At 35.7% G+C, this 11288-nt stretch overlaps 3 protein-coding genes across 5 annotated transcripts; 1 reads left to right on the forward strand and 2 right to left on the reverse strand.

The window, feature by feature from the left end:
• The first annotated feature begins 1002 nt into the window (after positions 1–1002).
• On the forward strand, positions 1003–3751 carry LOC105227217 (skin secretory protein xP2). Of its 2 annotated transcripts, none has more exons than XM_011206457.4 (3): positions 1003–1272; positions 2442–2606; positions 2692–3751. In XM_011206457.4, the coding sequence occupies exons 1-3, from the start codon at positions 1194–1196 to the stop codon at positions 3588–3590; spliced, it is 1143 nt and encodes a 380-aa protein (XP_011204759.2). In that variant the 5' UTR covers positions 1003–1193; the 3' UTR covers positions 3591–3751. The 2 variants fall into 2 exon arrangements, with proteins under 2 accessions (XP_011204759.2, XP_011204760.2); XM_011206458.4 differs by having other exon boundaries at positions 1004–1272; positions 2707–3751.
• A 1588-nt stretch (positions 3752–5339) lies between these two features.
• On the reverse strand, positions 5340–9413 carry LOC105227216 (ADP-ribosylation factor GTPase-activating protein 2). The gene is made up of 7 exons (XM_011206455.4): positions 9052–9413; positions 8556–8879; positions 8158–8304; positions 7877–8044; positions 7541–7818; positions 6180–6772; positions 5340–6113 (listed from the first exon to the last, which is right to left on the reverse strand). The coding sequence occupies exons 1-7, from the start codon at positions 9130–9132 to the stop codon at positions 5974–5976; spliced, it is 1731 nt and encodes a 576-aa protein (XP_011204757.2). The 5' UTR covers positions 9133–9413; the 3' UTR covers positions 5340–5973.
• Positions 9414–9619: 206 nt separating this feature from the next.
• LOC105227215 (transcription elongation factor, mitochondrial) lies at positions 9620–11118 on the reverse strand. Of its 2 annotated transcripts, none has more exons than XM_011206454.4 (3): positions 10836–11118; positions 10622–10785; positions 9620–10559 (listed from the first exon to the last, which is right to left on the reverse strand). In XM_011206454.4, the coding sequence occupies exons 1-3, from the start codon at positions 11066–11068 to the stop codon at positions 9718–9720; spliced, it is 1239 nt and encodes a 412-aa protein (XP_011204756.2). In that variant the 5' UTR covers positions 11069–11118; the 3' UTR covers positions 9620–9717. The 2 variants fall into 2 exon arrangements, with proteins under 2 accessions (XP_011204756.2, XP_011204755.2); XM_011206453.4 differs by having other exon boundaries at positions 9620–10562; positions 10836–11116.
• Between the last annotated feature and the right edge of the window lie 170 nt (positions 11119–11288).

The raw sequence follows: 11288 nt of genomic DNA on the forward strand, positions 1-11288 counted from the left end.
AGCATAGATTTATTTGCGGATTTTACACTTGTAAACACGCCCAAAATACTTTTATTTTGGTATATTAGCATATTTACATGTTTATGGAGATTTCGGAAATCCCAAAAAACGATTTTTGAATTTTGTAAACCGTGCGATTGCGCGCTAGTAACATTGATAGCGCTGCTCGCCCAAAATGAAAGGTGTCTTCGTAGGTGTTGACTGCATAAAAACAGAATAATTAATATTTTATTGAAGCAGCAACGCTTCCCAGTAATAAGGAAAAATATGAAATTAATAAAAAGCAGTAGAATTAGTAGACAGCGGCAATAAAGCCGATAAATATGCCAAGTGGACATAATTTGGCTTAATGAGATGTGCGCGAATTTGGCGAAATCAAAGCACAACACAATCGTTGAGTGTGTATTTGTGTATGAGTGCTCTGCGCAGACGCGCCGCCGCAATGCCAAAAGCCGAAGTGACGCCACGAAATGGGATGTGTCGCCGAACGCGCTCGTATGCCGCGAGCATAAGCGAATGATACTGTTATACATATGTGTATGTGTGTGCGTGCATCAGCCAGCTAATAGCGACTGTAAGCCGGTAATAGAGGCGTGAGTGGGTGGCGCGCGGGTCTACAGCGCGATGTGAGCACAACGCCTGCATGCTAAATAGTCCTACGCGGCGGAGGAGCGGATATTTGCACAACGCTATGATAATGTGGCGTAAAAGCAACAAAATTTACGCAAAAATAATTTAAAAAAAGAAAAAAATATATATAAAAAAATAAAAAAATATATTAAAAATCACAGCAACAGTGACAACAACAACAACAGGTGCTAGCATAGAAGCAAATCGCGTGCGATTTGGTTGTTTGTTTTTTTCGTATTTCGGATTTGTTGTCCACTGTCCAGCTGTCGTTGTGTCCGTCCAACGCCGCCGACCAATACTACCGCTGCGCGTCGCCTATGCCGTACACATTTCGCATACGTTCGATTTTCGTATATAAATCTAACGCGAATCGTTGGTCAGACATCACTTCTTTGGTGGAAACTTAAGTGCTAAGTTTAGCTCCAGTCTCTCGCGTCTTACGAGTGAAGTGAACATTAATTCGAACTCAAATCAAAAGCAAATTGTTTTTTTAAGGATAAAAGTCATCGTACTTGCATTCGTGTGAAATCAACAACAGCAACAACATAAAACAAGTGCTCAAAATGAAATTCAACGCAACTTTTGCTTTAATCGTGATCTGCGGTTTGGTGGCCTGCAGCCAGGCATTGCCTGCCAAGAAGAGTATGTTACGCTTAAAAATTAAAAAAAAAATGTAGAAAATTTATTGATTAGTGTTTTTAAAAATTAAAGAAAAAAAGTTATTGGTGATTTAGGAATTTTTTTAATTTCAAAATCATTTTAATTGAAAAAAAAAATCAAATTTCAATTTAAAAATTTATTTTTTAACTTTTTTCGAAAATATTTAATAATAATAATTTTTTTTATAAAAACAGTTAACAGTTTTAAACTGAAAAACTAAAAATAAGGATAGATTTTGAATTGAAAAATTAGTTTTTTAACTTTTTTCGAAAATATTTTGAAAAATATTTAATTATAATTAATTTTTATACAAACAAATTAATAATTTTAAATTGGAAAAGTTAAGAAAATAATCGATTTTGAATTGAAAAATGCGTTTTTTAACTTTTTTCGAAAATAATTTGAAAAATACATATGTATATACAAATAATTATTTTTTATAAAACCAATTCATAATTTTAAATTTAAAAATTAATGAACCAGACTCGACTTTGAAAAGAAAATACATTTTTTAACTTACCAGAATATTTTGAAAAACATTTATTTTTTGTAAAATAGATTATAATTTTGAATTGAAAAGCTAAACAATATAGATTTTGAATTAAAAAATGCATTTTCTAACACTTTTCAAAACTATTTTATTTAAATTTTACGAAACAAAGTAACAGTTTTTAATTGAAAAATTTGGAAAAATTCGATTTCGAATGAAAAAATGTGTTTTTTAACATTTTTCGAGAATATTGTATTTAATTTCTATAAAACAAATTAATAATTCTGAATTGAAAAGTATAAAAAATCGATTTTGAATTAAAAAAAATATGATTTTTTTAATTTTTTCGAAAATATTTTGAATTGAAATTAAATTTAAAAAAATTAAAGTTATAATTCTGAATCGAAAAATTAAAAAAAAAATCGGGTTTGAATAAAAAAGTAAAAATTCTTTTTAACTTTTTCGAGAATATTTTGAGTTATAATTAAATTTCATAAAATTAATTTAAAAAAAATACTAAACCATCTTTAGAAATAGTTTTCGAACTTTATATCTCATCCAAATTCAAAGATTAAATTTCATTCCCGCATACATTGGCATACAAACGCCTCAATCATTAACTTTTCTTACACACCACTTTCCACTCCTCCCACCGTTCCAGGGTTGGCCTACTACCAACAACCCGCTGCGGCCCAATACTATGCCGCACCACAACGCATGATGTTCATGCGTTATGTCCAACCCTCATTCGGTACTGCCCGCTCTCACCAAGCCGCTGCCGCACTCGTTGCTGGCGATTCAGTCGCCACCGGCACTTACCTGCAAGGTGAGTAAAGCGTCTGTCATGATCACGCACCAACATCACGCCCATAACCCTTACATTATTTGAATATCATAAACGCCCAATAAAGATTGTGTTCACACAGGAGCCGCCGATGGTGTTGTTGCTGCCGCTGGTCCCGCTGAAACTGTTGGCTTCTCTGGTGAAGTACAAGATGATGCTATCGCCGCTGCTGGTACTCATGTTGCGCACTCTGTTGCTGAGGCTTACCCCGGTGCTGTCGCTGCCGCTGAAGAACAACACAAAGTAACCGTACAAGTTGATTTGGATCCCGCTGTCAGCGCTGAGGTCAGCGATGATGATGCCAAGGAAGGCCGCGAATACAATTACGATGTTCCAGCTGTCGCTGCTGGTGGCGCTGATGTTGAGGTTAATTTGGCTGGTGAAGCCGCTACTGTTGCTGAAGTTGAGACCCCTGCTGCCGCTGATGCTGGTACCGCTACCGTATCGGTTGGTTTCTCAGGCGCTGCTGAGTCAGCAGCACCTGCTGTTGGCAGCGCTGTCGCCTCCAAGGGTATTGATGTGAATGTTAACTTGCCCGCACCCGCACCACTTGCTCCCGTTGTTCCAGTTGTTCCAGTTACACCAGCCAAACGTTACTTGCCAGCCAACAAGAAGAAGGTCATTGTTGAATTGGAACAAGCCGCCGATGCCGAAGATGATGCCGATAACGCCGTTGCTGTGCAAGATGACGAAGATGTTGAGGAAGATGATGCCTATGTGCCAGTGCCAGTCGCTCCTAAAGTACCTGCCCGTCGTCCAGTTGCCAGAAAGCCCGCTAAGGCCGCCGCCAAGCCATTGCCAGCTGGTACCTTCTTCCCTGTCGACTTTGGTGGCGCTACCGGTGGTGCCATCGCCATTGCCAACTCTTTCAGCACTGGTGAGGGTGGTGCCGCCACCAGCCACGCCATCGCTTATGGCAATCCCGATCAAGCTCGTGCTCACGTGCGCCCCAGCAGACGTCACTAGATATATCCCGTTAAATAGAACTTAATAACTTTCTCAACTTCCACACCGTAAAGCCCTTTAACAATTGTTTCTATAATTAATTTTTTTTGTTTTAAACTTCTTAGCCCAATTGTACATGACGACAACAAAAAAATGACAAATAAAAATCTTTTATCCTTAAATCTTCCTTTTCTTGTGGTAACTTAGGGACTTCACACAAATTTAGAAAAGAATTTGGAGAGCTGTGGCTGAGATTCAAGTTATCGCTTCTTTGTTCATCTTTGAGTTCACAATAATATCTACAGGCTTAGATGGTTGATGAACCTCTCGCCTCAAGTCAGTCTTAAGATGGTTGCACCGATTAGATGTATTAGACCCAGTCCATGTCGAACTGACCACTTCTTCCACAAGCTGCAGAAGTATTTTATCAGAGGTGAACCTAGTGCTAGCAAACATTAGAGCTTCCGGAAAATACTGTATAATAGCTGGCGTACCATTAATGTACGGTTAGGCAGAATAAACATGCTGTTTCCTTGACAATCAGGTCTATGTACATATATAACCGGTATGTACTCGGATTTTTAACCGTTCAAGGACTGTTGACTCGGCAGCATGCCTACAAATTATTTCAAGAATGCTTTCTGTCGCCAATAATAAGAAAAACATAGTGAACCAGTAAACAGTGGCCCGTTGAATGAATCATATCGACCGTTAAAACTTGGCTTCTTGGGTTTTCACTTCCGCGATCCAGCGGCTTTAATTCAATAATTTATTTCTAAAGTGCAGCGATTTATTTTATTGCAATTTAAACAAAAGTTTCTACAAGTATAGTACATACATACATTTTAGAAGCATTTTATTCAAACACATGCCACATACATGTATATTATACATACATACATAGGGATATATCGTACATTGAAGTAAAATATCAGAAAGTATTTGACAGAAATGGGTGGAATTTATTATACAGTTCACGTCTTCTTGAAATACATTACTACAGGACATTATGCTCTAGGAAAATTAAAAATTTAATTTTACAAAAATTAACAAGGCAAATAATTAAATATTTTGCAATTAAAAATAATAAAAAAGAAATTAAAAAATAAAAATGAAAACAAATATAAATAAAAATAATAATAAAGAAATAATATAATTAAAAAATTTTAATAATTTAAGAACATTAAAATAATTAAAAAACATTAAAATAAAAAACAAATAAAAACATAATTAAATTAAAAAAGATTAATTTAAAAAATAAATATAAAGAAAATCATAAAACAAAATTTTCAATTAAAATGAAATAAATTAAAAAAAAAATAAAAAATATTTAAAAATTTAAAAATTAATAAAAAAAAATAAAAAAAAAAATTTAGTAAATTAAATTAAAAAAAAAACAATTAAAATAAATAATTTTAAATTAAAAAAATAATAATAATTTAAATAAAAAAAATAATTTTAAATTGAAAAAAAATCTTTTAAAAAAAAAATGTCAATAAAAAATTAAATTAAATTAAAAAAGTTTAATTCAAACATTTTAAATTAAAAAATTTAAAATAAAATATTTTCCAATTAAAAAAGTATAAATTTAAAAGCCAATATTTCAAATTTAAAAAAATATATATTTTTGAAGGTTACAATCAATAAGTTCAGTTACTATTCTAAACCGGCACATCTTTTTTGGTTTCTATTACATCTAAACAATTGCTAATGGAATGCAAAGTTACTGAAAAGCTAACGGTAAAAAAGTACAAGCTTAACAACATAAAATATTTGGAAATTTAAAATCTTTTTATTTATACAATTGATTATACATACATATTTCCACTTATTGCCTAATGGTGTTCTCCGCAATGCGTTGTTAACCAGCTAAATACATACATACAATGGAAAAATAGCGCCAATTACTACTTCAGTAATGATAACAATCTTTAAAATAACGGCAAAAGCAACGGTTGTGATATAAAAGTTTAAAATAACGGTAAAATAAGCGCGTAGTCTACGTATAAATGAAAAAAAGTAAACAGTTTCGGGAAAATCAGTAAGAGTGTATGGCAAAATAATTGGAAACAACTTCATGAGAATTTGTATGAAAAACAACAACGTGAAATGGCGCAAAGCTAACTTTATTCGTGCCGTTAGCATTTGAATATCTTTGTTTCGTAAATTGAGTTGCGTGAGTTTGTAATTTCTTTTCTGAATATTTATAGAAAACTATTTGCCTTGCTGTAATTCATTTATTTTATATGCTTTTATTAGTTTTCTAGCAATTTTGTATGCCTATAATTGATTTATTTTTGTTTCCGTTGAATTTGAACAATAATATACGCTTTCAAATGCAATTATTAACTATGCATAGTAAATGGAAAGTGCGCCTAGATACAAAACGCAACAACACTTTCGATCAGTAGCCATATTTGTCTTGAATCGATGACATGACATCATTTGCAATCGAACTTAGGCGACCAGCAACCTTGTGCACACCTTGTCGCACGCTCTCCTTAACATCGTCCAAGTCGGGCGCCTGGAAAACCACAGCGGCGGCTGGAATAATTAAATAAATTTTTATTTTTGTATGCATTTAATTGATGCTGCTGCTTTTGCACGTACCATCACGTGACCCTTGGCCACGTACGCCATTGCCTTGTTCATTTCTGCCGAAGTACTCCGAAGATGATATACTATCAGAGTTTTGAAAACGCGTCAGGTTGGCTTTCCTTCGCTCGCTTTTGCTCGGATCATTGGCAAAGAACTGATCCGAACCGAAACCTTTAGCACTGCCGAATTTCTGTTGTGCCGAAGTTTCATCGAAAGTCATGCTTTTCGATTTATTTGCAGTTTTTTGCGAGCTACTCTCGGTGCTGCGAGACGCTGTGCTCTTTGCAGGTGGCTTTTGCTTAGCATCACCATCAGCGCCAGCAAACATTGATGTAATATTGGAATGTCCACCACCAATCGGTTCAATTGCCTCAAAGCCCATCATTTCCAATTCACTTTTATCCAATTTCGAGCTCTTCACACCACCATTACCACGCGCACCCACATTATCGATATATAAATGGCTCGAATAGTCACTTAGCACATTATCAATATCAGCCAGTTCCTCATTACGGACAAAGTTAGACATTTTGGCTTGAGTCTTCGGTGCAGACGTTTGCTGTATGGTCTCCATGTCGCTTAGTGCTGAATGCGAAATATCCGATCTGAGAGTAAAATGAAATATTTACATTAAAATAGAAAAAAAAAATGTGGTTTGTGTGACCTAAGATCTATTGTGCCCTCCTATCCGCCACAACAACTCACATAGCTAAATTTCACCGCTGGGTTCTTTTGAGACAATGTGGTTCTTGCATCCAGGGGCCTTGATCCTGCGTCAACAGAATCCCGTGCAATCTAGAATCAGATACTCGAGAGTTGCGCAAAACCGGTAGTTTGCGCAAGAGGCTAGACCCATAGGTGCTTCTTTGAGCATGCAGTGACCAGTGTAAAATGCTACAAATAGCCGAAATTTTTCTCTCAGGTAGCTGATTACACTCTAAAACACTCTAAAACCTAATGAGGGCGTATCTGTTGCCTATAATTTCACATGCCTACTCTCTCCTTCTTATGGAGCTGGTCTTTAATAGTACTATGCTTGTGGCAGCTGTAGAACGGGCAAGCTACCAGCCAGTTCATTTCCAGCTATACCTTTGTGAGCTGGCACCCAGATAAGGAAGACTTGATTGGGCTATTCAGCCGTTCTCTACACTCCTACACCAATAGCAATTTAATCTAATAAACTGAGATCACCTTTAGTGCCGCTTGATCATCCCTGAGTATAGGGATACTTTAATTGCGATAGTTGCGTTGGAGGTTTATCTCTACTCACTGACATATGGCAAAGACTCCTTCTTGGAATATGTTCAGAACACGTCCCATAGGTATGGAAAGTTAATAATAGTACTATCCCTTATCAAAGGGAAATTGCCTACCCGCGCAAACTGAAACCCATTCCCAGACGCTCCATTTGCTTTGCCTTAGCTGGATCCACCGATTTTAGTTTCTCTTCTTCTCGTGTCTTTTGCAATGACAAATCCTTATATGCCAAACGCATGGTAGCCACTGACTCGATCTGCTCTTCAATAGTTTGTGGTTTATCGGATACTACGGGTGCCTCCTTGCATTGATTAGCTAAGTTTGCACGTTGTTCGATTTCAGCAAAATTCGTCTTTACTTTGGTAGCACCGAGACCACCTTTGCGCGCGCCCAACTATAATTGAAAGGCGTGTATTATTTATATTGTTTTTAAGTGTAAAATATATACTTACCCCGGATTTCTTTGGCTGTATCTTGCGCACACCTATTGAAGGTGCCACAGCCGGTGGTGGTACAACGGAATTGAGAAAATCTACACTCGGTGCACCTGCACTAATGTTTTCAGTGGATGCTTTGTCTTTAGAGAGCGTTGGAGTGGCAGTTTTGGTAATAATATCCAGCTAAAATTATAGATAATAGTTGTTATAACAACAAAATAAAGGAATTGTAAAACAAAGATTAACACAACGAATTAGAAAAGGCAGTGTGTGAAACATGCTTTGTTGGCATTTACCTTCACTTCCCGTTCACTGTTATTGTTATCGAACAACGTTTTCTTGTTGTTGTCATTAGTGCACTCGGCAAAGAAATCTTCCTCGGCGTCAGTGGTGGTTTTTGACTCATTTCCATCAGCCTTATCTGCGGTATTCTCCAAATGTAACTACATATATATGTGTGTGCAGGTACATTAGAAGGCGTGTGTGAAAAATTATAGCGTTATACAGAGGCAACAAGTTAGTGAATGTTACAAATAATGAAACTTCAAAGCATTAACAAACGAAAGGATATTATTTAAATTCAAAGAAACAGATTTTTTAATAACGAAGAGTTTAACAATAACATTTTTAAAAATTAATTAAACTTTTTAATGAAAACAATCAACTATTTCAATAATTAACAAATGGTACATACCTTTGTGCCGTGCACTTTCATAGCCTGTTGTGCCAAAGCTGCCAACTTGTCGCGATATAATTGAGCTGCACGCGAATTGTATTTTTGCTGGGCATCGGTGGTGTTACAGTTATGTTGACGGAAGAACTGTGCCGCATTTGCATTACCACCTAGTTGCATTTGACGTAGCTGCACCCAAGTCCAGTTGGTATCAAGATTTGTTGAACGTACAAAGGTCAAGTGGACACCCAAGTTTCGATGTACTGCAGAGCAATCGATGCATATAAAAATGCCATACGTAACGGAAGACCAAGTGGGCGCCTTCGCTGAGCAATCAAAGCAAGCCTATGAAGAATTTGAATATTTTTCGTTTAGAAACGATTAGTACAGAAAAAGCTGGTGTTGTGTTGTTTTTCGAAGTCACCAGACTAATTGTTGACAAACAGCCTTTTAACAGGTGCCATATAACAGCCAATAGGTTTTTCCTACACTGTTTAGAGCAATGTTGAGTACTTACTTTATTGGCAGGTTGTGAACGTAGTCGATGAAAGACTGCTTCAATATCCTGTTTTGTAGGTCCTGCGCTTGAATTGGACATTATACTGTGTAGAATTGCACTTTTATTAATATTATTATAGGCCTTTCTGCTAATTGATATTTGACAGCGTTCTGCTAAAGGAATTTACAAGAAAAGTATTTTTTTGTTGCGCCAAGGAAACTGCTCGACACTACCAGTAATACACTTAACAACCTTATTGGATTTTTATATCATTCCTACCCGTCGTGGCATGGAAACTTTAATATTTTTAGAGTTTTCTGCTTTGATTAAATTTTGACGTGTTTTTTCGATGAGAAAATGCAAGGAATTTCCAGAATTCCACGTTTATGACTTTTCTGTTCACTGGAAGCAGCTGTCAATTTGCAGTGCTGCCAAACTAACTAACAGAAATGCAATGAAGAATGGAAAGAAATGTGAAGCAGAGAAATGTTGCTGAAAATGTTTACAAACATTAATTTAAAAAAATATATATTTAACAAATTTTTATTAACAGTTTTTTAATACGCTTTTATTAGCTTCACTTGTATGTATGTATGTATGCATGTATGTATTTAGTTCAGTTGTTTGTATGAATTTACAAACGATAATTACATTAGAAGGAACAATATCATTTAAGCTACCACATCAGCTTAGCTGTTCTAATTCTGTTTTATTAGGATTGCGTGTCACAACTGCGATACTATCTGCATCTTGCAGAACTACCAAACGCATAAATGCCAGATTAAGTAAAAGCGCTTGACCCAAAAATTCACGTTGATAACGCTCTGCTCGTGAAAACATATCACGATGCGCTAACGGAAATTGTACGTTGCGCCGGAAGGATACATCATTCGCCTTCTCATTTCCTACGGTTTCACTCTCATCATCAAATATTAATTGCGACACATTGTAATGGGTACGCATCAGCTGAAGTATAGTTTCCTCGGAAGACACACGTTCGGTGCCCACCAATTGGCTAAATAATCGTGCCGTTAAAAAACGACGTAGATAAAAAACATTTGGCCATGTTTCCTCTGTTTTTTTGTTGGCATCAGGTAAAATTTCATGGCCATTTTTCAATGCTTCAGCATATCTGCCTCTTGTGCATAATGCATACGCCAGCACAGCTGTAACTTGTGATTTTTGTATGCTTATATTTTGCTGATCCACATTTCCTGGATTGCTGTTTATCGCCATTTGAGGATTCTCGAAAATATAGCAATCCGCATCTGGTATAAGATGATCTACATATAATAGTCGCTGTACTAAATCACTTAAATGAAGCTTTTTCTCGGTGATATCGTGATGCTGCCAATGTGTCAAATTACATGGTGCATTTATGCTTTCTGAATCCGGTAGTTCCAAACGTGCCCAAGTTATGCTCGAAACGCCAACACGTAAAGAAACACAGGAACGTAATACCGCACGATGTTCAGCATCTATGGCTGGTGTGATGAAACCAGCGGTACGTCTACGTGCAGAAGGCGCTACTATTATTTAATACTTCGAATTATCACCTTTTATACAAGTTATGTATGCGTATACTAACCTTTACTCTCATCAACATGTCCCCCAAGCATACTTTTGTAGAATTTGTCGGCAATCCTCAAGCTAAAACCCTCTATTTGAAGTATGTCTTCTAAACTCTGCAACGGTCCATTACGTTTTTTCCATGCTATTAATTTCACTGCACGTGTTTTAGCTATATCATAACTAATACAAATATTTAAAATATTCTTTCATAATATAATAAATGTATTTACTTCAAAAGCTCTTCATTTTTATTCACAATTGTAAGAATTTTGTCCTGCTGATCTTTGGTATAGTTTTGCAGAGGATTTTTGCCGGTTGTCTGCTTGTTGCTCTCGAGAGATTGTGGTAGTAAGGCATCCACATTAGCGCTGGTACTTTTTGAAATACTGAATGCATATATTTGCGATTTATTAGGATTTTTTATAGCTTGTTTAACGAATTGTGGCAAAAAATATCTAAACATTTTGCCCTATGTATTTCGAAAAACATTTGTAAAGAAAACAAGAGAAATAAGCATGCAAAAATCAGCTGCTTGGTCATAGCGAATAACAGAGTTGCATTGGTAGTAATTTGATAAACTTATTGGCGCACATATACATATAACTTATTTTTCATGATTTGTTAACTTTTGTTAATATTAATATTAAAAAACTTTATAGTTTCCATTTTTGTCCTTTTTGAAT

Source organism: Bactrocera dorsalis, chromosome 5, assembly GCF_023373825.1.
Source record: "Bactrocera dorsalis isolate Fly_Bdor chromosome 5, ASM2337382v1, whole genome shotgun sequence".
In the NCBI taxonomy this organism is placed as follows: Eukaryota; Metazoa; Arthropoda; class Insecta; order Diptera; family Tephritidae; genus Bactrocera; species Bactrocera dorsalis.